The 26185-nt window shown below is 49.5% G+C and overlaps 3 protein-coding genes across 3 annotated transcripts; all 3 read right to left on the reverse strand.

Moving 5' to 3' along the window:
• Window positions 1-2180: 2180 nt before the first annotated feature.
• Window positions 2181-3143, reverse strand: LOC311216473 (olfactory receptor 14A16-like; the record flags this gene model as incomplete). Its single annotated transcript, XM_084298007.1, has 1 exon — window positions 2181-3143. The coding sequence occupies one exon, from the start codon at window positions 3141-3143 to the stop codon at window positions 2181-2183; it is 963 nt and encodes a 320-aa protein (XP_084154133.1).
• Window positions 3144-9144: 6001 nt separating this feature from the next.
• Window positions 9145-10077, reverse strand: LOC311216582 (olfactory receptor 14C36-like; the record flags this gene model as incomplete). The annotated part of the gene is made up of 1 exon (XM_084298115.1): window positions 9145-10077. One exon carries the CDS (start codon window positions 10075-10077, stop codon window positions 9145-9147), a length of 933 nt encoding a protein of 310 aa, XP_084154241.1.
• An 8605-nt stretch (window positions 10078-18682) lies between these two features.
• On the reverse strand, window positions 18683-24110 carry LOC311216474 (olfactory receptor 14J1-like; the record flags this gene model as incomplete). Its single annotated transcript, XM_084298008.1, has 2 exons — window positions 18683-19448; window positions 23941-24110. 2 exons carry the CDS (start codon window positions 24108-24110, stop codon window positions 18683-18685), a joined length of 936 nt encoding a protein of 311 aa, XP_084154134.1.
• Window positions 24111-26185: the final 2075 nt, after the last annotated feature.

Consider the following 26185-nt stretch of genomic DNA (forward strand, 5'->3'; position numbering starts at 1 on the left):
GGTGACTAGACCACAGGAATGCAGGATTTGGGGCTTAGGTGTTCAGGTTAGGGTTTAGGGATTAAATCTTGCCTTCCAGGGTCAGTGGTTGGGCAGAGTATTAGAGGGAGGCCTGTGTTTACTGCGTTGGCTTCTAGTCTGTGTCTAGTGTAGAGACTATGTTATGTTATGTTGGCATTTTCTTCAGGGCTCTGTTGAGGAATCATGTTAAGGCTGGAATTCAATGCTAGGGATGAAAGGCTGAGGAATAGGGTGAGAATTGAGCTAAGAGTGTATGGTAAGGCCTTATGGATTTGGGACTTGGCTAACCCACGCCAGGTGAGATTTGGGGTTAAGAGTAAGAGTAGTGGATTCCTTGCAGAGAGAGGGATAGCATTTAGGTGTTAGGGTAGGGCTTACGGTTACTGCTTAGAAATATTGCCAGGGCTGGACATGGATGTTTTCCTAGTAAGTGTTGCAGCAGCACAGCCTTGCCTGATCCCCTCTCACCTCTTCCAGATCTTTCCTTTCTGTTAGCCAAGTCCCTCTTCTCTCCCCCAAATCTCCCACCTTTATTTTCTCAGCTTTCCTCTGGCCTCCCCAAATGTGTCATCCTGTTGGGGGCAGCTTCCTGAAGGCCTTAGTGACCTCAGAGGCTCTGCCTTCCTGCTGTTGTCCAGACAGGGGCTGGGACAGAAGTGACCTCACAACCAGCATCCACAAGGGTCACAAGGAGGTGTTGTGCTCAGGAGGCCTCTTTCTAGCCCACCCAGGAGCACCAGATGCATGCCCTTCACAGTCCCTCGGGTACTCTGCCTGCCAACCAGCTCATGCTTCAGAAGGTCTTCTACATGTCCAGACTCACGTTTCCTCATGCAGCCTTTAGCAACTCCATTGCATCCTAAAGGAAATGCCCACCCATGTGTGGAAAAGTGATTCAAGAACTGAATATATACTTTGGGAAAACATATATTTTAGGCAAATTCTGCAGAGAAGGAGTTGATGTGACAGTTATGATGACTAGGATTGCTTTATTCAGATGGTATTCTAGGGGACCGTACCTCCAATGGGAAGTGAACTTTAGACTCTCTGTCCCACTGGAATTTATGGCACCCTTAGGGAACAGCTTATGGCACTTGGTCTCATTCAGGTTCATCTCACCACACCCACACTGGATGCAGTCTCATATGGACAAGGGAAACATGGACTCGTGATGTAGTCATTTAGTGTCCATATCCAAAGGAAGAAACCATCTGTGTGAGCTGCAGCGAGAGCCCAGTGATGGGAATGGTGGTTGCAAGGGGCTGCTCTTGGACCATTGGCCTGAGGCAGCATCTGCCAGGGTGTCCAGCGAACAAGGTCCAAGCCCAGCCCCTGCTCTGCTGGTCCTCCCTGACTCTCCCAGGAAGACAGCTTTTCATGCTGTGGATACAGGCCAGTGAAGTCAAAATCTCATGGGTGCTGGGCACTAACAGGCAGGAATGGAATCATCTCTTCCTGCCTAAAATATGATCCTGGGACTCCTATCTTATCTGCCTGAGCCCACAGAGAAACAAGCAAAGCCAGGAGCCTCTTTCAAGTCCATTCCTTTGAAATATCCATGAGAGCATCTTTGGGAGAAGAGCTGGGCTTTCAGGCACTGCCCTGAGCAGATCCCCTTTTATACTGGAGATGCTGGTATGGAGCAAGCTGTGTTAGAGAAGTGCCGCTGGCCTGTCCCTGCCTGTAGACACAGGACTCCCTGCAGCAGCACAATGAGCAAGTAACAAGTGCAATCAGTCCTTGCAGCAACACAAGAGCTCCATAGGAGAGTGTGGGAGGTGAAATGGAGAGCTGATTTGGACAAACCAAGCCCTGGGGATCCCTGGCATTGCTGCTGTGCCAGGACTCTTTTCCCCTCAATTTGCACACAGCCAAGTGCCGCCACCTTTCTCTGAGGAAGCATCTCAGGCAAGCAAGACACTGCAGGAACCATCTTTTTATTTAAATACACATTAAACATTTAATTGCCTATTAAATACACCTCTTTTATACCAAGTCTCAGAGTCACATGAGACATTCAGTAGTGAACTGGAAGGGGAAGAAAAATGATTTTTTTATTTTTTTTAAATATATCACTACATAATTAAAGCAAAAAGCAAAAAAAAAAAAAAAAAAAAAAAAAAAAAAAAAAGATCTTCCTTAGCCTTTAATGAGTTACATTATGAGTGATATGCAATGGATATGCAGTTATTTGCTTCTGAAAAACCTCCAGTCATCACTTTCCACACTGCATCCTTCAGCTCCTGGTTCCTCATGCTGTAGATGAGGGGGTTCACTGCAGGAGGCACCACCGAGTACAGAACTGCCAGCAAAAGATTCAGGGAGGAGGAGGACACGGAGGGGGGTTTCAGGTACGCAAATGTGGCAGTGCTTATGAACAGAGAAACCACAGCTAGGTGAGGGAGGCATGTGGAAAAGGCTTTGTGCCGTCCTTGATGGGAGGGGATCCTCAGCACAACTCTGAAGATCTGCACATAGGACAGCACAAGGAAAACAAAACAACCAAATAATAAACAGACACTAATCACAAGAAGCCCAACTTCTCTGAGGTAGGCACCTGAGCAGGAGAGACTGAGGATCTGGGGGATTTCACAGAAGAACTGGTCCAGGGCATTGCCTTGGCATAGGGGTAGGGAAAAGGTACTGGCAGTGTGCAGCACAGCATAGAGAAAAGTACAGCCCCAGGCAGCTGCTGCCATGTTGACACAAGTCCTGCTGGTCATTATTGTCCCATAGTGCAGGGGTTTGCAAATGGCAATGTAGCGGTCATAGGCCATGATCGTGAGTAGGTAAAATTCTGCTGTGACAAAGACAACAAAGAAAAAGACCTGGGTAGCACAGCTGGCATAGGAAATGGCCCTGATGTCCCAGAGGGAATTGGCCATGGCTTTGGGGACAGTGGTGGTAATAGTGCCTAGGTCAAGGAGGGCGAGGTTGAGGAGGAAGAAGTACATGGGGGTGTGGAGGTGGTGGTTGCAGGCTACAGCTGTGAGGATGAGGCCATTGCCCAGGAGGGCAGCCAGGTAGATGCCCAGGAAGAGGCCGAAGTGCAGGAGCTGCAGCTCACGTGTGGCTGCAAATGGCAGGAGGAGGAACTCAGTGGGGAAGCTGCTGTTGGACATTTGCTGCCTCTGGGTATGGATGCCTTTCCCTGGAGGAAAAATAGTCACATTAGTGAGACTTGTCTGAGTAAAACTGCTACTGTGTTTCAGAGATTCCTCCTCAACAAGATACACTGTGTCTTCCTTATGAGCTCTGTTTTATTCTCTCTGAGGTGCCTCAATGTCCAGGCAGATCCTCTGAGGGCTCAGCAGAAGTCAGTACTACCCTACAATATCCGGTGAAGAGCACTGGGATGAATCTGTGGTGCCCAGTGGCCAGAGGCACCTCTATTTTCAGGTTCCATGCAGGACATCCAGCAATCCCATGAGGAACACTAAAGGTGGTGTTGGTGTTCTCTGTAAGGAGAGGGGTATGAAGAGAAATTCTGAGGCTCTTCATCGACCTACAGTTCTCTTTCAGTGTCATGCTCTGAAAGCCTCAGTGAAGGACACAGCCTGACAACTCCATTATCATGCCCCATGACTCTCCTTCAAGGCAGGTAAAAGAAATGAGAAACACCAGAGATTTCCTTCCCTTCCGTTAGTGCATGTGCTAGCCTTACCTTTTGTTCTCGCCTAAGGTTGCCCCTGGGGTGCTGTGGATCTGTGAGCAGTCTGAACAAGGCAGCAGCCTCTGGACACCAGCAGGACCCTGCCCTGCTCCTACCAGCCACAGCTTCAGCCCACAGCTCCCTGGGCAGCTCCTCTGCAGGCTGAGTGCTGAGCCTGGCAGGCAGCAGAGGCCCTGCCCCAGCACACTCCCCTGGGACACAGCATGGACCCTGCTCGGCACCACAGCCCTGGGCACCCTGCCTGCAACCTGGCTTCACAGCCTGCCACCAGCCCTGTGAGAAGGAAACCTCATGTCCTGCCCCTCTGACAGTTTAGGCAGGAAATCATTGATCCAGGAAACAGCCCCATCCTCTGCACTGGAGAAGCCAGTATATAAGCCAGGAAACCTATATTACTGTAGTTTAGAGCCACACATCCCTCGGGACTACCAGCCATGGAACTGACAACTGTAGAAGAGACCCCCAGGATACTTGCATCTGCATTGCCCTGCAGACAGAGACTTACCCTGTTCAGGGCTGTGAAGATTTCTCCCACAATCAGCTCTCAGCATCCCGCCTCCACACTGCCTTTAACATCTCCTTCCCTTCTCTCAGTTGCCCTTGTCCCCTGCAGGCAGTGCCCCCAGCCCTGCTGCTGTGCTGTGCAGAGGAGCTGCTCCTGGGCAGAGCTGTCTCCCTGCAGCACTGCCCGCTTGCCAGGAGCTGCCCTTGGACCCAGGAGCCCAGCCCAGCTCAGCCGCAAAGCTCCATCCCAAGGCCTCACTTTCCCTGCCCTCTCTTGTGTCCCTTGAGATGTCTGTCACTGGGCCTTCAGGGAACCAACTTTGAAACAGGCTGATGCAATCCCCTATGATCCCTCCGTCAGACGAGGAGTGATACTTACTTTCAGCAGTGTCATTTCTCCTATCAGGAGGAGTTGCATCAAAGAATCACCTTGTCCTCTTCCACTTTTAGGCAGAACACCCAGACTGTGACTGGCAGGAATCCCATTTTCCCAAGCTGAGGCAAGAGATCACAAGGACTCAGTTGAGACATCTCATCCTGAGTTTGTTGTCTTAAGGCTCAAATGGGGCCCAGAACTTTCAATACAAAAAGTTGGGATTTCTCTTAACTTCTTCTCAAGTACAGCACTTCTGAGGTGCCAGACGTTGTATAAGATAGATTCCATGAGAACTTCAGAGACTGGAAATGTAAGTATTAGCATTTTGTCAGGGTATGTCTCCTAAAAATATTGCCTTCCTTTTTGCCTTTTCCCTAACATGGGATCTTTACCTTTAGCTAAAAAGATATATAAAACTCCCCTATAACATATCTCTCTCATCCCCCTCTAAGGGACATCCCCTCTCTGACTTCTTCTTCCAAGCTAAACAAGCCCCGCTCTCTCAGCCTATCCTTGTATAAGAGATACTGCAGTCTCCTCATCGTCTTTGTAGCCCTCCTCTGGACTCTTCAGTAGTTCCATGTCCCTGTACTGGGACAGTTCCATGTTCCATGTACTGGGAGGCCCAGAACTGGACACAATGCTCCAGTTGAGGCCTCACCAGGGCTGAGTAGAGGGGGAGGATCACCTCTCTTGACCTGCTGGCAACACTCTTTGAAATGCACCCCAGGATACCGTTGGCCTTCTTGGCCAAGGGAACATTGCTGGTGCAAGGGAACATTGCTGACTCATGGCTAACATGCTGTCTACCAGGACTGCCTTGTCCTTCTCTGCAGAGCTGCTTTATAACAGGTCACCGCCCAACCTCTACTGGTGCATGGGGTTATTCCTCCTAGGAGAAGGACCTTGCACTTACCTTTCTTGAACTTAATGAGGTTCCTCACTGCCTTGCTCTACAGTCTACCGAGGTCCCTCCGAATGGCGGCACAGACTTCTGGAGTATCAGCCCCTCCTCCCAGTTTTGTATCCAGCACATTTGCTAAGGTTGCACTCTGTTGCATTGTCTAGGATGAATAAGTTGAACAAGACTGGACCCAGTACTGACTCCTGGGGGACAGCTGGGGATGTTCAGCCTGGAGATGAGAAGGCTCCGGGGTGACCTCGTTGCAAATTTTCAGTACTTAAAGAGAGCTTATTAAAAAGATGGAGGGCATTTTTTTTTTCTCAATCACTTAATGACAGGAGAAGGGAGAATGGTTTTAAAGTAAAAGAGGGGAGATCTAGGTTATGGGTGAGGCTCACATGGGTTTCTTTGTGGAACTGTTGGAGAGCGTCCAGAGAAGGACTACAAAGATGATGAAGGGCCTAAGGGGTAGACGTATGAGGAGCGGCTGAGGGCACTTGGCCTGTTCAGCCTGGAAAAGAGGAGGCTGAGGGGAGACCTCATCGTGGTCTACAGCTTCCTCACGAGGGAGAGTGGAGGAGCAGGCGCCGAATTATTTTCTTTGTTTATTATTTTATTATTTTCAGTAGTCGCCCACTGGAACAGGCTCCCCACGGACATAGTCACAGCACCAAGCCTGCTGAAGTTTGAGAAGGGTTTGGACAGTGCTCTCAGTCATACGGTCTGAATTTTTGGGTAGACTTGTGTGGTGCCAGTAGTTGAGCTCGATGATCCTTATGGGTCCCTTCCAACTCAGGATATTCTATGATTCTATGATACACCAGCCATGTGCCTGAAGGCGGCCTATCAGGCCCTTAGGCACAATACTCCAACACCCACCTGCCCAGCCATGGGCCTCCTCTTGAGATCCTGAGGCACAGGTGACCTACCTCAGAAGAACATCCCCACCCATCTCCTTGAGCCCTCTGACCTGGCCAGATCTATATCAGCCTCTTGGGGCCAACCTGATTTGATTACATGATCAGAGTGCAGGGATTTGGGAGTTAGGTCTTCAGGTTAGGGTCTAGGGATTAGATCTTGCTTTCCAGGTTTATGGATTTGGCAGAGTCTTAGAGGGAGGCTTTGGTGTTCCGCTTTGGGTAGCCAGTCACTGTTTAAGGTATGGGCTAGATTTTTGGTTACGGTTTTATTATCTGCTTTGTTCGGGGATGAGGTCTGCTATTAAAACTGTGAATTTAATAATAGAAATTAAAGGCCTGAGATTAGGGTGATCAATAGGTTAAGACTAATGGTAACAGGAGATGTGTTTGGACTTTGAGTTCAAGGTAGGATTTGATGTTGGGGATTAGAGCAGTGGATTTGTTCAGGGTGAGGGATGGCATTTCGGGTAGGACTACATGTATGTCCTAAGGTTGCAAGTTAGAAATATTGCTAACTTGAATATTTTCCAGCACCAGCACCCTTACCTGAAACCCTTTTCTCTCTTCCAAATCTTTCCTTTCTCTTAGCCACTTCAGTCTTCTCTCCACCAAACCTGCCACTTTATTTTCCTGGCTTTCCCCTGGCCTCCCATACGTGTCATCCTGCCGGGGGCAGCTTTCTAATGGCCTTTATGACCCCAGAGGCTCTGCCTCCCTGCTGTTGGTCAGCCAGGGGCTGGGACAGAAGTGACCTCACAGCCAGCATCCACAGGGCTACAAGGAGTAGATGTGCTCAGGAGGTCTCTTCCCAGCCTACGTCCTCCCCCCAAAGGAGCAGTGGGTGCAGGGGATGCCCTGCACAGTCCCTCATGTTTCCCCATGTAGCATTTAGCAACACCAGTGCATCCTAAAGGAAATGCCCATATCTGTGTGGAAAAGTGAATCAAGAAATGAATTTTAGGAAAATGGTGAGAACTCTACAGAGAAGGAGTTGGTGTGAAAGTCATGATGTCTAATTTTGCTTTATTTAGCTGGTTTCCTAGGAGACCATACCTCTAAAGAGAGGGGACCTTGAGACTCTGTCTGTCCCACTGCACATGATAGCAACCTTAGGGAGTAGTTTCTGGCACTTGTGTTCACTCAGGCTCATCTCACTGCACCAATACTATGGGCAGTGTCATATGGACAAGGCAAACGTGGATTCCTGATGTAATCATTTGGTGTCCTTCCATGTAGAAACAAACCACCTGTGTGAGCTGGGTCAAGAGCCCAGTGCTGGGAAAGGTGGTTGTGAGGGGCTGCTCTGGGACCATTGTCCTGGGGCAGCATCTGCCAGGGTGTCCAGAGAACAAGGGCTCATTCCAGCCCCTGCTCTGCTGCTCCTCCTTGTCTTTGCCAGGAGACCAGCACAGCCCAGACCCTCCCCAGCTCTCCACACCTCCCTGTCCTCTCCCCAACCCAGTCCAGCCCAGCAGAACAGCCCAGGCTGGAATGCCCCCAAAGCAGCAAGTGGAAAAGTGGAGGGCAGTGGCAGTGTCCCTGCTGCTGACATCTGCAAATTACCTCACCTCCTCGCCTTCCCCTTGTAGAAGAGACACACAAAGCTCATAGAGTCCAACTCATTTCCAATGGCAGAGACATTTTGGGGTGATTCATTCAATTTAGTCTTTGAGATTTCACCAGAGGTTTAACAACTAATTCAGCAGACTGCCTTCTCTATGCTTGCTGTGTTCCCTGCAGTTGCAGAGCTCTCCTTTGCCTGTTCCATCCCAGGTTTAGCATCTTACCTCTGGGTGCCTCCACCTTGGACATGCTCATGCTCTGTGGGCTCCATGCCCTGTTGACTCCCTGGCACACACTGTCCCTGCCAATCCCCTGGGCTCTCCTGGTGACTTCCACTTCCCTCCAGAAAGACACCTGCCCACCTTCACACCTATTGCATGCTGTGGATACAGGCAAGTGAAGTCACCATCTCTATGGGTGCCAGACACCAGCTGGCAATTCTGAAATCAGCCCTTCCTGCCTAAAAGGAAGGATTCATCCTTGGTGATCAGCTGATCTCGTCGCCTTGAGCCCACAGAGAAACAAGCAAAGCACGGAGCCTCCTTTGAGTCGGTTCCTTTGCAATATCCATGAGAAGAGATGTGGGAGAAGAGCTGAGCCTTCAGGCACTGCCCTCAGTGCCAGACCCCCTTTCATGCTGGCTGTGCTGGTACGGAGCCAGCTGTGTTAGAGACCCTGGCCTGTGGACAAAGGACTTCCCCACAGCAGCACAATGAGCAAGCAACAAGAGCAATCAGAACTCACAGCAACAGAAGGGCTCTGAAGGAGAGTGTGGGAGGTGAAAGAGAGCACCTCAGGACAGACCAAACCGTCAGGCTCCCTGGTAATGCTGCTGTGCCAGGACTCTTCTCCCCTCCACCTCTGCACACAGCCAAGTGCCCCTGCAGTTCCACCACAGGTGTCTGAGGAAGGATCTCAGGCAAGAAAGTAACTACAGGGTCCTTTCTTTTATTTAAACATACAGAGAGCCTGGCTCATTGTTTCCACCAAGTCTTGGAGTCACTCAAGCAGGCAAATATGAAAATGAAGGGGAGGAAAAATGTTATGTCTTTTCCATAAGTAAGGAAAAAGAAAAAAAAAAAAAAAGAAAAAGGAAAAAACAGCAAGGCACACTCAAAGAAAACAAACATTTGGGAATATAATGAGTTATATTATGAGTGATATGCAGAAGAAAACAGGCCATTTATTGTTTCTGACACACTCCAGTCATCACTTTCCACACTGCATCCTTCAGCTCCTGGTTCCTCATGCTGTAGATGAGGGGGTTCACTGCTGGAGGCACCACTGAGTACAGAACTGCCAGCAAAAGATTCAGGGAGGAGGAGGACATAGAAGGAGGCTTCAGGTAGGCAAATGTGCCACTGCTGATGAATAAGGAGACCACGGCCAGGTGAGGAAGGCATGTGGAAAAGGCTTTGTGCCGTCCCTGTTGTGAGGGGATCTTCAGCACAGCCCTGAAGATCTGCACATAGGACAGCACAAGGAAAACAAAACAGCCAGATGCTACAGCGACACTAAGCATAAGAAGCCCAACTTCTCTGAGGTAGGCATCTGAGCAGGAGAGCGTGAGGATCTGGGGAATTTCACAGAAGAACTGGTCCAGGGCATTGCCTTGGCAGAGGGGAAGGGAAAATGTATTGGCCGTGTGCAGCACAGCGTAGAGAAAAGTACTGCCCCAGGCAGCTGCTGCCATGTTGGCACAAGTTCTGTTGGTCATTATTGTCCCATAGTGCAGGGGTTTGCAGATGGCAACGTAGCGGTCATAGGACATGATTGTGAGTAGGTAAAATTCCGCTGTGACAAAGACAGCAAAGAAAAAGACCTGGGTAGCACAGCCTGCATAGGAAATGGCCCTGGTGTCCCACAGGGAATTGGCCATGGCTTTGGGAACAGTGGTGGTAATAGTGCCCAGGTCGAGGAGGGCAAGGTTGAAGAGGAAGAAGTACATGGGGGTATGGAGGTGTTGGTCGCAGGCTATGGCTGTGAGGATGAGGCCGTTGCCCAGGAGGGCAGCCAGGTAGATGCCCAGGAAGAGCGCGAAGTGCAGGAGCTGCAGCTCACGTGTGTCTGCGAATGGCAGGAGAAGGAACTCTGTGAGGAAGCTGCTGTTGGACATTTGCTGCCTCAGAGCATGGATGGCTGTCAGTGGTGGAAAAGACACGGAACAAGTTAGAGATATTTTTCTGTGCAATACCTATAGTTATATGTTATGTTTCATCGAAACCTCCTCAGCAAGGCAGACTATTCCTTCCCTTTGAGGAAGATGTGCTCCTGCATCTAGCTCTCAGTTTTATTTCCTAGGGGTGTAGAGGGACCAGACAGATCCTGTGTGGGCTCAGCCAGAGTCAGTACTGCCCTACAGCGTCTGCTGAAAACCAGTGGGGATGGATTTCAGGTGCCCACTGGACACAGGTGTCTCAGTGTTTTAGGTGTTGAGAAGGACATCTAAAAATCTGTCACAAAACAATGAACTATGTAGGGTTATAGAGTGTGGAGAAAAACTGTGAGATTCCTCACAGACCTACAGATCTCTTTCAGTGGAATAATCTAACAGCCTCACTGACTGACACAACCAGACAACTCCATTAGTGTTCTCCTGACTGCTCTTCAGGGCAGGAAAATGAGAGCAGAAACTCTAGAGAGTGCCTTCCATGCAGGTAGTGCACGAGTTGGTCCATCTTGTCAAGAATCACGCCCAGAGATGCCCTGGGGGTGCTGTAGAGCTGAGAGCTGCCTACCCCAGGAAGCAGCGTCTGGGCAACAGCAGGACCCTGCCCTGCCTGCCAGGGGAATGGGTGCTCCTTCCACCCACAGCTTCTCCCTGCAGTGCCCTGGGCAGCTCCCCAGTCAGGCTGAGTGCTGAGGCTGGCAGGCAGCAGAGGCTCTCCCCCAGCACACAGCTCCTGGGGCACAGTAGGGACCCTGTTCTGCACCACAGCCCTGGACACCCCTGACTGCAACCTGGCTGCAGCCAGCCCTGTGAGAAAGAAACATCATGTCCTGTCCTTCAGTAATTTATGGCAGATAATCACTGTTCCGGAGCTTGTTGTTCTCCTCTTATCCAAACACTGAGAGTCCTCCCAAAAGCTCCCATAGGTTGAGGGATTTGCCATCAAATCTGCAGATGGCACCAGGAACAACAGCTGTGCTGCCCTGCAGCCAGAGACTTACCCTGTTCAGGGCTCTGAAGATTTCTCCCGCAGTGAGCTCTCAGCATCCCCCCTCCACACTGCCTTTAACATCTCCCTCCCATCTCTCAGCTGCCCTTGTCCCCTGCAGGCAGTGCCCCCAGCCCTGCTGTGCTGTGCAGAGGAGCTGCTCCTGGGCAGAGCTGTCTCTCTGCAGTGCTGCCCACTTGCCAGGAGCTGCCCTTGGACCCAGGAGCCCGGCCCAGCTCATCAGCACTGGGAGCTCTTGACAAGTCCCTGGGCCTCCAGGGGAATCAACTGAAGTAATCACTTCAGTTCCCTCCCACTACTTCAGAAGGAAACTATTCCAGCACTGTTATTCCTCATACAGAAAAACTATGAGGTCCAAGAATCACTTTTCCCTGTCCTGGTTTTAGGCAGAACACCCAGGCAAGGACAGGGAGGGACCTGCCTTCCCCCTGCTGAGAAAAGTGTTTCAACTGAGTAAAACAAGGCATCTACTTCTTTATTTGCTGTCCAGAGGCTAGAATGGGGCTCAGCTGCCTCTCCCGTGCCTCACACAACCCACACGAGTTGGGATTCCTCTTGACCTGGTTCAGGTGGGCACAAACTAGGCAGCTGCATATCAGCTGCCTGTCTCAGCTCCCAGGATATTGAATGGAGACAGAGAGCAGAAGGGAGTTGTTCAGATGCAGACACCAGGTGATATTGGAGATATCAGAGTGACCTCTGAGTGACATTTGAAGTGCCTAATTCCTCTGGGCCATAAACAGAGATTTTATTATTGCATGTACAATATAATATAACTGTAGCCATTACTCAATAGCAAAGAAATAAAAGGCACTCTGTGACCTGGTTCCCATCACTGGAATGCGGTGGGACCACTTCCATGACTGGAGTGCTGCAATGAGTGGTTATGGGCTCTTCAGAAGAGACACACAGAATAGAAGGGGTGGTGGTGTGGCTCTCTATATTAGAGAGCGTTTTGATGTTGCAGAACTTCAATCTGGGAATGATATTGTTGAGTCCCTATGGGTCAGGGTCAGTAGGAAGGCCAACAAGGCAGGCATCCTGGTGGGGATATCTTATTGACCGCCAAACCAGGATGAGGAGACAGATGAGGCATTCTACAAGCAGACTTTGAGCTGTTCAGGACACTGGTTGGCAGAGTCCCTTCAGAGGCAGTTCTGAAGGGCAGACGAGTCCAGAAAGGCTGGACATTCTTCAAGAAGGAAATCTTCAAGTCTCAGGAGCAGACTGTCCATCCCCACGTGCCCAAAGTCCAGCCAGTGTGGAAGAACAGAGAGCTGAACAGACAGTTGTGTCTAGAGCTTAGGAAGAAAAAAGAGGGTTTAGGACCTTTGGAAAGGGCACTCAGGCCTAAACCCTTTGGCAGGCCACTCAGGAGGACTATAAGGATCTTTTGAGGATGTGCAAGAACAAAATTAGAAAGGCCAAAGCTCATCTGGAGCTCACTCTCGCTACTGATGTTAAAGATAACAGAATGTTTTTTTATAAATACAAAAATACAAAAAGGAGGACTAAGGAGAATCTCCATCCTTTACTGGATACAGGAGGAAACTTAGTGACAAGAGATGAGGAAAAGGCTGAGGTGCTTAATGCCTTCTTTGCCTCAGTCTTTAGCAGCAAGACCAGTTGTTCTCCAGGTACCCATCCCCCTGATCTGGTGGAAGGAGATGGGGAGCAGAATGTGGGCCTCATAATCCATGAGGACATGGTTGGAGACCTGCTACAGCACTTAGATGTACACAAGTCAGTGGGGTCAGATGGGATCCACATGAGGATACTGGTGGAAGAGCTGACCAAGACACTTTCCATCATTTATCAACAGTCCTGGCTACCCGTGGAGGTCCCAGTCAACTGGTGGCTAGCAAATGTGACACCCATCTACAATGAGGGTTGGAGGGTGGACCCAGGAAACGATGGGCCTGTTAGTTTGACTTCAGTACCAGGGAAGCTCATGGAACAGGTTATCTTGAGTGTCATCATGCAGCACTTGGAAGGCTCTGCAGAAGTATCGGGATAGGCTGGATGCATGGGCTAAGGCCAACTGTATGATGTTCAACAAGGCCATGTGCCGGGTCTTGCACCTGGGGAGCAATAACCCCAAGCAGAGCTACAGGCTGGGAGATGAGTGGTTGGAAAGCTTTCTGGCAGAGAAGGACCTGGGAGTATTGGTGGGTAGTCGGCTGAATATGAGCCAGCAGTGTGCTCAGGTAGCCAAGAACACCAACAGCATCCTGGCTTGTATAAGAAGCAGTATGGCCAGCAGGGCTAGGGAAGTGATTGTCCCCCTGTACTCAGCTCTGGTGAGGCCGCACCTCGAGTACTGTGTTCAGTTTTGGGTCCCTCGCTACAAGAAGGACAGCGAGGTGATTGAGCGAGTCCAGAGAAGGGCTATGAAGCTGGTGAGGGGTCTGGAGAACAAGTCCTACAAGGAGCGGTTGAGGGAGCTGGGATTGTTCAGCCTGGAGAAGAGGAAGCTCAGGGGCGACCATATGTCTCTCTATAGATACCTTAAAGGAGGCTGTGACAAGGTGGACATTGGTCTATTCTCCAACATGGCCTTTTATAGGACAAGGGGGAATAGGTTAAAGTTGCACCAGAGGAGGTTTCGGTTGAATATTGGGAAAAACTTCTTTACAAGAAAGGCAGAAGGAGACTGGCCAGGAGAGATGTGAGATCTGGGGAAGGAAAGAGGAGCTTGGACAGCAGACGCTAACAATTTTGAAGAGGCAAGAATATTCAGGTAATGTTGATCCCACCATAAAGCTGACTTAAAGCAGTCATGTAAGGGCCTTACCCTGTTTTAACCTGTTACATTAATACCTAAATCTAAATGCCACTCCACACCTTGACAGGAATCCAACGCTCTAATTTTTTACAACAATATCCCTTGAAGCCAAGATTAGTCCACAACCCTTTCCATTACCTTTCCTCTATTACAGAATCACAGAATCACATGGGAGTGCAGGACATTCCCTTCCAGTGGCTGGAGTCAGGACCTGGCCCTTTTACTTCAGCACAACAAACCCAGACTTTTTTCAGCACAGTGCTTTGCCTATCTGTAATCATGGCCTCCAATTATCTGCCCTAACAAGTCTCTGAGGAGAATCTCTTGGTAACGGCCCTCAGTGGGGCCCATTAATACTCCAAGTCACTTCAGCTTCTCCTTCTGACTTTACTTGCTCAAGCAGTTGCATCATTCTTCTCTCAGTATCTGACATTCACGGACTAAGCACCAAAATCCACCATGGAACTCACTAAAATGCAGAAACACCTAAGCAAACATATGTCTTCCATAGTTTTATTTAAGTCTTCAAGACTTGGAGAACTAATTGGAGAGCTTTCATAGTGTAGTTAAGGAGGAAGATTTCAAAAAGCACCTAATACAAATCTTTTCTCATTTTAAAGGGTGAATTTTATGGCATTTCAGTTTTGAGCATCTTTCTTCAATTGATATTAATCCAGCGCTTAACCTATGGAGACGTCCATAGGGAGGGAAAGCAGACTACTGAGGTCTGACAGTGCATGGACAACCTTGCTCCTCACCACCCCAACCCTGACATTTCTCTCATTGGCCACCTGGCGTTTTCATCACTTTTCCTTACACCACACTTCTGCACTGAAGTCTGCAGCTGGATGTTACAGCCCCTTTGCACCAGCTCCCACCTGTTTTCCTTAGAAACCTGGCTGCACACAGAAGGTTTTTTCCTTATTTTAAAACAATCAACAGGAAAATATGCAGCAATTTTCCAAACAGCAAAGCAAGCTCCTCATCTTGTATGTCTCCAGTCAGGTTTACCTCACTGGCTTATCCTCACAAAAGGATGACTGTAGATTAAGTTCTTTATACTCATTGATAAGAAATTATAGGTATTAAGATTACTATTATTCCGTATGATCTTAATTCAATGATAAATGATGAGGAGCTTGCTACAGAAACAATTAGGCAGAACTGCTAATCGATGGGCAAGCTTGAACTCAATGAAGCTCAAAGCAGCAACTGGGTCAGTGAGAGTGGTCTGAATGATCAAAGAGTAAGGGGAGGGCAAAGCAGGAGAACCATGGGAAGTGCATAGGTCCAGACAGGCAGCTGGAAAGGGGACATTCAACAGGGATTGTTTATTCAAGATGGGTGGAAGTGCCTGGAAGATGAGGGAGTACACCATGATGGAGAAAGAAATGAAATGCAAGTGCTCATGACCATCAGTATTTCTTCTCCTGTGATGAATATAGATCCTGAAAATTCACCTGAAGAAGGATGTAGATCACTGGTGAAGGAACTGTGGTTTTGTGCCATCACGAATTAGGATTACATAAACACTTCCACATGTAACAGTAACATGTCCCACCCCATATATACCATCCTGTGGGGCAGGACAGATGGAGCCAACAACCAAGGGACAAATTTGGGTGTCAATGAGGGGGCCCAGCAGAGACAAGGAGTCAAGGCAGTGGGGTGGGGGAGGCCAGGAGAAGCAGCCCAAGGGGTTGTGAGGAATGTTTTAACAATTCGTGTCCATAAAGAACAACTCTGTTTGAATCCTGTCTGCCTCTGGGCCCTGCACTGGCAATTTAATTCTTGAACCACAGATGCAGTGTGTCCCAGTCTCCCCCTCATTCTAGTCAATTTATCACGTCTTCAGAAAACACTCCTCGAATTTATGAACCTGTTTGCTTTTGTTATTCCGGACTTCTATTTCTAACAGTTACAGCCTTTTTTCCTGTCTTCTTCGAGATTAATTTAACACTGCTGTAGATGTGTCCGTGAATGGCTGGGGAAGAATGTTTTAATTACTCGTGAAGCGTCAAATAAGAAAGCTGTTTGTGTTTGACGTCTGGGAGTTTCAGAACAACTGATAACAACTAGTGACTGTTATGGGATACTATGCGGATCTTTGGTATCTGGTTAGGGGGGCCGAGAGATTAAGAGGAAGGAAAAAGAAGCTGAAGGACGGCTGGGAGACAAGACCTGCAGAGAATGTTCTATAAACTTGGCATGGTGCCAAGTAAGTACAAAGGGGGAGAGGAAGACTACGAGCCTTCATCATGAAAGACCCCTAGAGACCCCCAGAAGAGACCCCCAGAGGAGACTGCGCATGCTCCAGTAGGAGGGACTGGACCCCGGAAGCTAATTATAATAATCTATTTTTTTAGAAGTAGTAATGAATATGTATTAGTCTAGAAGCATAAAAATCAGCTGCTTGATGTAACTGGTGTGCATCCTGGTGGAGCGGAGACTCCCGGTGCACCCAGCGCTGTTTGCTTACCTCTATTCCTTTATATTCTTTTAATAAATCCTATTTTTTTATTTAATCCTAATTTGAATCCTGAGCCATTTATAACAGGGTGGTGCTGCTTGTGAGGACATGTTTGTGCCAGCAGCCTGAGTGGGCAGCAGCTGTGTGCAGGTGAGGGGAGGCCAGGAAGTGCATGCCAAGAGAGCTCCTGCCAGCAGAGACAAGGCTGGGGCCGAGGCCAAGGGGATAGGCAGGCCCAGGCCCAGGTGACTGCATGTGCCATGCTGAGCTTCCTGCCCCTGCAGCAGCTGCACTGGCCCTCAGCAGATGTGCTGGCTGGCATGCACTGGGAGGTCCTGGTGTGCATCAGAGAGCAGCAAGGAAGGTGCTGGAGAGGGCTGGGGCAAAGCGGGGGGCAGAGGCTCATGCAGGGACTGGCTAGGGGTCTCCTCTGCTACAGCCACCGCACGGAGTGTGTCAGGACGAGGACAGGCAGGACTCACTGCCACAGTGCAGAGCCTGGCCCTGGACGCTCCATGACCACCTTGCAGGTTCTGGCAGGCCATGGTGAGGGGACGAATGCCCTGGGCCCCCTTCCTGCTCTGCCCAGGCCAGCAAAGGCCTAGAGCGGCCTCTTCTCCCCTGCCCCTCCAGCTCTGGGCTCCCTTTGCACATCCCTGGCTCTGCAGCACCAAGCCCTGCTGGGAGCCCTCCCCTGCATGCTCCCACCACTCCCTGATGCTGCTGTTGCCCTCTGCCGGGCACTGCCTATCGCAGCCTAGCCCCTGCCCACCTCCCCCTACCACCCTGCCATCTTCCCAGCCCACCCCAGCATCCCAGCCTATCAGCCCAGTATGGGCTAGCCCCAGGGCAGTTCCCACTGCAGCCTGCTGTAGGGCTCTGGGCATGGCCACCACAGCCCCAGCCCTTTGCAAGGTACCACAGCTGCTGGGACAAAGGCGGCTCTGGGCCTCCCCAGCAGCCCCCGGGCTGGGACCAGCCATGGCTCAGGAAATGGAGCGTCCTGAGCTGGTGATTCTGCTCTGCAGATCCAGGGGGCTGTGGTGCCCAGGGTCTTCCAGAAGACTCTGCCGCACCCATTCTGCTCCAGGTGGTCATCAGCCCCAACTCCATGGGGATCTCTGCTGCTGAGCCCCTTTCCACCTGCCCTGATGGCTCAGAACTATAGGGCCATGCTTGGTAAGGCCATGGGATGTCTCTAAGGGCACAAAGGGCAGGGGAGTGCTGTACCAGACCTGGCCCATGAGTCTTCAAGGAGGGTGTCCTCAATTACTCTTATGGGCCTTCACCTGCTGGCTCTTCACCACCTCAGCAGGAATTGCAGAGTCTTCCTTAGCCCCTGGACACCTCACATTTTCCTTTTCCTTTCCCAGACACTTCCTGGTCACTCCTTTTATGAGATTCTAATCACTATCCAATAAGCACATTTTCCCTGGGTTCCCCTTCCATCTGGCAGCTCCAGATTCCTCTCCAGGAAGGCATTGGCTATCTGCCCCACTGCAGGGACACATTCCAATGTAGATGATTCCAAGACCAGTTGCTGTCTGCTTGGGCATGTGCCACCACAAAGGGGGATCTTGGTCCAGCCCTTGGTTCCTCACAGACCATGCTGGGACTTTCAGCCTGTGTCCTTCATTCTGGGAAAAATCACAGAAAACAGGGAAGCAGGGAGTAACTCCCTGGCTGTATGTCTTACAGCAACTTTGGAAGAGGTGTCCAGGCTTCTGGGTTTGCCCTAAGCCCTTTTGTTACTGTGGTGCTAGCAGGGAGGCCAGCTGTGGCTGCACATTGCCTGCTGCTGCCTGCAGCCACAGGGATGCCACTGCAGAGACAATAGGACTGTCACCAAGGTGCATGAGATCTGAGGGCTAAGAGAAATGCAAGAGCACAGAGGAACAATGTGGAAGCCAAAAGAGAGCAGCAGTGAAAAGGCCACATCCTGCTGCTGGCCATGGCCATGGCTCCAGGGAAGCAGCAGCCCTGACCTGAATGCAGCAGGGAGGCAGAGCCCAGCGGGCAGTGAGGGGTAGCCCCAAGGGCCAGCAGGGCTGCTCCTTCGTGTGGCAGCTGGGCTCTTGGCCCTGAGCCCCTCCTGTGTACTGGGGCTGCTCTCCCAGCTCCAGAGGGGATGGGAAGAGATGGCAGATGAGATCGATGAATTTCTGATGGATTCTTTATTGGCACGTCAGTTTCTCAAATATCTTGACAGGGTTATTATTAATGGTTATATTATGGTAATGTTGCTAATGAGAAAAACGATATGATACTAATCACAATTATGGTATCATTACTTATGCTTGAGAAGCACATATAGAAACAGTTTTCTCACTGCATCTTTGAGCTCCTGGTTCCTCATGCTGTAGATGAGGGGGTTCACTGCTGGAGGTACCACCGAGTACAGAAGTGACACCACGAGGTCCAGGGATGAGGAAGAGATGGAGGGTGGCTTCAGGTAGGCAAAAAAGGCTGTGCTGACAAAGAGGGAGACCACAGCCAGGTGAGGAAGGCACATGGAAAAGGCTTTGTGTCGGCCCTGCTCAGAGGGCATCCTCAGCACAGCCCTGAAGATCTGCACATAGGACACCACAATGAAAACAAAACACCCAAATGCTAAAGAAAAACTAAACGCAAGAGCCCCAACTTTTCTGAGGTAGGCATCTGAACAGGAGAGCTTGAGGATCTGGGAGACTTCACAGAAGAACTGGTCCAGGGCATTACCTTGGCAGAGGGGCAGGGAAAATGTAGTGGCCATGTGCAGGACAGCATTGAGAAAGCCACTGCCCCAGGCAGCTGCTGCCATCTGGGCACAAGCTCTGCTGCCCAGGAGGCTCCCATAGTGCAGGGGTTTACAGATGGCAATGTAGCGGTCATAGGCCATGACAGTAAGCATGGAATACTCTGCTGTGAGAAAGAAAAGAAAAAGCAAGACCTGTGCAGCACATCCTTCATAGGAGATGGCCCTGGTGTCCCAGAGAGAATTGGCCATGGCTTTGGGAACAGTGGTGGTAATAGTGCCCAGGTCAAGGAGGGCGAGGTTGAGGAGGAAGAAGTACATGGGGGTGTGGAGGCGGTGGTCACAGGCTATGGCAGTGAGGATGAGGCCATTGCCCAGGAGGGCAGCCAGGTAGATGCCCAGGAAGAGCCCGAAGTGCAAGAGCTACAGTTCGCGTGTGTCTGCAAATGCCAGGAGGAGGAAGTCACTCACAGAGCTGATGTTGGACATTTTCTGACATTGGACCCAGTTGTCTGTTGAAGAGGAGAGGAAGGAAAAAAAAAAAAAAAAAAAAAAAAAAAAAAAAGTTAAAGCAGAATTAAATGAGAAAAACTGGAAATGAAAGAGGAGAGTAAGGGAAACTCATGTTCAGTCCACAAATAAGACATGAGCTTTGCAGTGCTGTTGCAAACACCTCATCTGAATGATGAGCAGAGCTGCAGATATTTTATTGGTTTATTTTATCAGAGTTGCCCTTATAATGCTTAGGAGATGTATGAGACGGCTGAATGGCCTGACAGTTCATGTACACTCCTAGTGAAACCCTGTGGGTTCCAGGAGGCAACAGGACTGTGCCTTGGTGAAGACTGAGCAGAGCAGACCTGCCAACCAGTCCTGCTCTCAGCTGCCCTGTATTACCCCTCTGTGAGCTGCAGCACAATCACACTCAGGCGTTTTCCTGAGAAGAAACTGGAGACAGCTTAGAGCAGAGAAGCCCCAGTCCGAGTGCAGCTGGACCGAATCCTCACCTTGTCTCCAGGAGAAGCTCTCAGCCAAAAGGAGCTTGGGAGCTTTTCCTCATCTGGTCTCTGCCTGCTGTGCTGGCCATGCGTACCCCACAGCCCCAGAGGGGAGAGGCCAGGGAGGGGCTGCTCCAGGATACTCACAATAGCTCTCCAAAGCTTTGAATATCGTTGGAATTGTCAAACCAGCATGTTCCTATTGTTATGTCTCATGAATGTGTTTCAGCTTTTGTTTAACATCAGACAAATATTTAAGAATGTCATCCAGAGATCTGTCCAGAGGCAGGAGAGTTAGGAGTGGCAGGGATTGTGGGAGGATATAATAGTAGTAGTAGTAGTAGTAATAATAATAATAATAATAATAATAATAATAATAATAATAATAATAATAATAATAATAATAATAATTTCTCTTCCTTTTCTGTCTTATTAAACAGTCTTTATCTCAACACACAAGCTTTTCACAGAATCAGAGAATCACAGAATCATTTAGGTTGGAAGAGACCTCCAAGATCACCGAGTCCAAACTCCAACCTAACACTAACCAGTCCTCCACTAAACCATATCCCTAAGTTCTACCTCTGAACGACTTTTAAAGACCTCCAGGAATGGTGACTCAACCACTTAATTGGGCAGCCCATTCCAATGCCTAACAACTCCTTCAATAAAGAATTTTTTCCTAATATCCAAACTAAACCTCCCCTGGTGCAACTTTTGTACATTCCCCTTCATCCTATCACCAGGCACAAGGGAGAATAGACCAAATGCCACCTCGCTACAGCCTCCTTCAAGGTATCTGTAGAGAGATATAAGGTCACCCCCGAGCCTCCTCTTCTCCAGGCAAAACAACACCAGCTCCCTCAGCCGTTCCTCGTAACACTTGTTCTCCAGACCCCTCACCAACTTCATTTCCCTTCGCTGGACTCGCTCAAGCACCTCCATGTCCTTCCTGTAGTGAGGGGCCCAAAACTGAACACAGTACTCAAGGTGTGACCTCACCAGAGCCGAGTACAATCATTTCCCTAGTCCTGCTGGCCACACTGTTTCTGATACAAGCCAGGATACTGTTGGCCTTCTTGGCCACCTGAGCACACTGCTGGCTCATATTCAGCCGACTATCCACCAATACTCCCAGGTCCTTCTCTGCCAGGCAGCTTTCCACCCACTCTTCCCCCAGCCTGTAATGCTGCTTGGGGTTGTTGTGCTCCAGGTGGAGGACCCGGCACTTGGCCTTGTTGAACTTCATCCAGTTGACCTCAGCCCACTGGTCCAGCCTATCCAGATCCTCCTGCAGAGCCTTCCTATCCTCGAACAGATCAACACATGCACCTAACCTGGTATCATCTGCAAACTTACTGAGGGTACACTCGATCCCCTCATCCAGATCATTGATAAAAATGGCCCTAGTACTGGGCGCTGGGGGCGCCATTAGTGACCAGCCTCTGACTGGATTTAACTCCATTTACCATGACTCTTTTGACTCTTTTTCTGGGCGTGGCTACCCAGAAAACTTTTAACCCAACAAAGCGTATGACAGCCAACGCCATAAGCAGCCAGTTTCCTCAGGAGAATGCTGTGGGAAACGGTGTCAAAAGCCTTACTGACGTCAAGGTAGGCCACAGCCACTGCCTTTCCCTCATCCACTAATCACAACACTTTGTCATAGAAGGAGATCAGGTTCATCAAGCAAGATCTGCCTTTCATAAATCCATACTGACTGGACCTAATTGCTTGGTTGCTCTCTAAGTGCCGCGTGATGACACTCAAGAAAATGTGTTCCATGAGCTTTCCTGTCACTGAAGTCAAACTAACGGGTCTATAGTTTCCCGGGTCTACCCTCCAGCCCTTCTTGTAGATGGGTGTCACATTTGCTAGCTGCCAGCCATCTGGGACCTCCCCTGATAGCCAGGACTGTTGATAAATGATGCAGAGTAGCTTAGTCAGCTCTTCTGCCAGTTGGATATTAGGTTGGATATTAGGAAAAAGTTCTTTACTGAAAGGGTTGTTAGGCATTGGAATGGGCTGAGTGGGGAAGTAGTGGAGTCGCCATCCCTGGAGGTATTTAAAAAACATTAAAAACATTAAAATAAAACATTTTAAAAACATTTCAATGTAGAGCTTAGGGATATGGTTTAGTGGAGGACTTGTTAATGTTAGGTCACAGGTGGGAGTTGGTGATCTTGGAGGTCTCTTCCAACATAGACGTTTCTGTGATTCTGTGAATCCCAACTCCTGTGGGCTTGTGTGAGGCATGGGAGACAGCAGAGCCCCCTCCTAGCTTCTGGACTGCAAAGAATAAGATGCCTTGCTTGGTTCATCTGAAACTCTTCCCTCAGGAGGGGGAATGGAGATCCCTCTCTGTCCTTGTGTGTCCTGCCTAAAACCAGGGCACAGAAAGGTGATTCCTGGACTGCATACTTTTCCTGTATGAGGAATGACAGTACTGGAAAAGAGTTTCTTTATCCTGTAGAGGGAAGGAGCATCAGGGATTGCTTCAGTTTGTTTCAAAGTCGATTCCCCTTGAGGCCCAGGGACCTGTCAAGAGCTCCCTGTGCTCCCTGTGCTGGGCCGGGCTCTTGGGCCCAATGGGATCTGCCTCTGCTGTCAGCAGACACCCATGCGTGAGTCTTATATCTGGCCCTAGGTCTCTCAGAAGTCATAATGTGACAACGAGCCATGCCTTCCTGAACCAAAGGAATACAGTAACAATTTTAGGGGGCTTTTCTCGGCACTGGTTTGGGAAAGAAATCCCAGCCTTCAGGCACTGCACTGGGGTGATGCCATTTTATTACAGAGATGCTATAAGAGAGTCTTCACTGACTCACTCGCAGTGTTAGATGCACATTTATACAGCCTCCATATAGGACAGAGCAGGTTTTATTCAATCTTAGCAGTAGGGAGAATACAAATATTTATGTAGGAATGCAAGTACCACAAGCTGTTCTAATGTTAATAAGAAAATAATAATTATTATAATAAGAGCAACCAAAACAAAAGCTTGGAAGGTGATGTACTGGGATTCATTATTGGAGAGTGAAGGGATCCTTAAGAGTACTGAAAAACATCCCCCAAATCAGTTTCCTTACTGCATCCTTGAGCTCCTTGTTCCTCATGCTGTAGATGAGGGGGTTCACTGCTGGAGGCACCACCGAGTACAGAACTGCCAGCAAAAGATTCAGGGAGGAGGAGGACATGGAGGGGGGCTTCAGGTAAGCTAAAAAGGCAGTGCTGATAAACAGTGAGACCACGGCCAGGTGAGGGAGGCACGTGGAAAAGGCTTTGTGCTGTCCAGGCTCAGATGAGATACTCAGCACAGCCCTGAAGATCTGCACATAGGTCATGACAAGGAAAACAAAACAAGCAAAGAGGAAACATGCAGTAACCACAAGAAACCCAACTTCCCTGAGGTAGGCATCTGAGCAAGACAGCTTGACAATCTGGGGAACTTCACAGAAGAACTGGTCCAAGACATTGCCTTGACAGAGAGGGAGGGAAAAGGTATTGGTAGAGTGTACCATGGCATTAAGAGCACTACTGCCCCAGGCAGCTGCTACCATTTTGACACAAGTTTTGCCATTTATAAGGGTCCTGTAGTGCAGGGGTTTGCAGATGGCAACGTAGCGGTCATAGGCCATGACAATGAGAAGTAAATACTCTCCTCCAATCAAAAAAACAAGTAGAAAGACCTGTGCAGCACATCCCAAGTAGGAGATGGTCCTGGTGTCCCACAGGGAGTTGGCCATGGCTTTGGGGAGTGTGGTGGTAATAGTGCCCAGGTCGAGGAGGGCGAGGTTGAGGAGGAAAAAGTACATGGGGGTGTGGAGGTGGTGGTTGCAGGCTATGGCGGTGAGGATGAGGCCGTTGCCCAGGAGGGCAGCCAGGTAGATGCCCAGGAAGAGCCCGAAGTGCAGGAGCTGCAGCTCGCGTGAGTCTGCAAATGGCAGGAGGAGGAACTCTGTGGGGAAGCTGCTGTTGGACATTTTCTCCCTGTGGGCCTTGATGACTGTCCCAGGAGGAAAACACAGGGAAAAGTTAGAACAGACTTCTCTGCAGAAAAAGTCAAAGCAATTCCTCATAGACTCCCCCTCAAAACATTCTGATCCTTAGTCCCTTTTGGCAGGACCTTGATGCAGTTCCCTTCCTTGGAATTCTGTTTTCTGATGAATGAGCATGCCACGAGGAGCAGGGCCTCTTCCCATAGACTCCCCAGGTGTTGGTCATGCTCTGATTTTGTGGTACCTGGGAACAGAAGGGATGCAGAGGCCAGATCTGATATTCAAGATCTCCCAGGTGAAATCCCTCTGAAAACAGCAAAGTTTGTCAGCATCTGCACCCCCAATTCCAAGACAGTTGGATGCAGAAGGAGGGGGATTAATGTCCTGTGTCCCCCTGAGTAGAAACCAAACACCTCTGAGTGCCTCACACTGCCTCCAGGTACCTGAACCTAAGCAAGGTCTCACCACCCCAGTGCTAGCCCAGGAGTTCCTTTCACCTCCCCAAAAGCCTTTCCCTGCCCATAGGATTTCTGCACTTCTCCATCAGGTAAAGCAGATCTGCTATGGGAGGGATTGCAGTCTGGAAGGAGCTCACAGTGAAGATTTCTCCCACAGTGAGCTCTCAGCATCCCCCCTCCACACTGCCTTTAACATCTCCCTCCCTTCTCTCAGCCGCCCTTGTCCCCTGCAGGCAGTGCCCCCTGCCCTGCTGCGCTGTGCAGAGGAGCTGCTCCTGGGTAGAGCTGTCTCTCTTCAGCATCTTGCCACTTGCCAGCATCTCCCCTTGGGCCCAAGAGCCCGGCCCAGCTAAGCAGCACAGGGAGCTCTTGACAAGTCCCAGGACCTCCATGGGAATTAACTTTGAATCAGACTGATGCAATCACTGTTCTTCCTTCTCTCCACTAGGAAGAGACATCTATTTCCAGTGCTATCTTTTCCCCTAAATCAAAATATGTGTTCATTGTGGGAATCACCTTTTTTTGTCCTGTTATTAGTTAGGACAACAAATTTTATTCCATCTCTTTTGAGAACCTGTAAATATTCAGGAGAAGCAATCTTCTTCACAGCAAATGGTATCCTTCTGTCTACACAGACTACACAACCCAGCAAGCTCATAGAATCATAGAATGTTTGAGGTTGGAAAGAACCTTAAGGTCTAGTTCTAGTCCCCATGAAATGGGCAGAGTCTAGTCCCACTAGACCAGTTTGCTCAAGGTCACATCCAACCTGACCTTGGACACTACCACAGATGAGGCACCCACCACTTCTCTGGGCAACCTGTTCCAGTGTCTCTCCACCTGCCTTTGAAGAATTTCTTCTATAGATCTGATCTAAATCTGCTCTCTTTTAGCTTAAAAGCACTGCTCCTTGTCTTACCACTACACTCCCTGGTAGAGTCTCTCCACATCTTGCTCGCATTTTTCTCTCCCTGTTCTGTTAAGAATGGGGAGGGAGAGAGCCTCCTGGGACACACCACATCTGAGGACAAAACCTGACCTAGAAGTGTTAAAGTAGGCAGTGAGGGAGCCAGACCTGGTCAGTCACACTGACTGGTGAGAGCATGGGAGAGAGAATATATTTCTTCCAGCAAGGTTATCTGACCAGAAACCTTGTCAGTTGGAAAACCAAGGGAAAAGAGGGAATACTGGGAAAAGAGGATGTCCTATGAGGAGAGACTGAGGAAACTTGGGTTGTCTAGTCTGGAGAAAAGAAAGCTGAAGGGCAACCTCATTGCTCTCAGCAACTTCCTGAGAAGGGCAAGTGGAGAGGCAGGTGATGATCTTTTCTCCCTGCAAACTGGTCAGAGAATATGTAGGAATGGCACATAGATGCACTGGGGGGTGTTCAGACTGGACAGCAGGGAAAATTTTTTTGTGCTCTGAGGGTGATCAAACACTGGAACAGGTTTCCTTGAGACCTGGTTGTTGCCCCAGGTCTGTCAGTGTTCAAGAAGCATTTGGACATTGCCCTCATTAATATTCTGTAACTTTTCACAGAATCACAGAATTACAGAATTATCTAGGTTGGAAGAGACCTCAAGATCACCTAGTCCAACCTCT

The sequence above is a fragment of the Netta rufina genome, assembly GCF_964035555.1.
Source record: "Netta rufina genome assembly, chromosome: 18".
In the NCBI taxonomy this organism is placed as follows: Eukaryota; Metazoa; Chordata; class Aves; order Anseriformes; family Anatidae; genus Netta; species Netta rufina.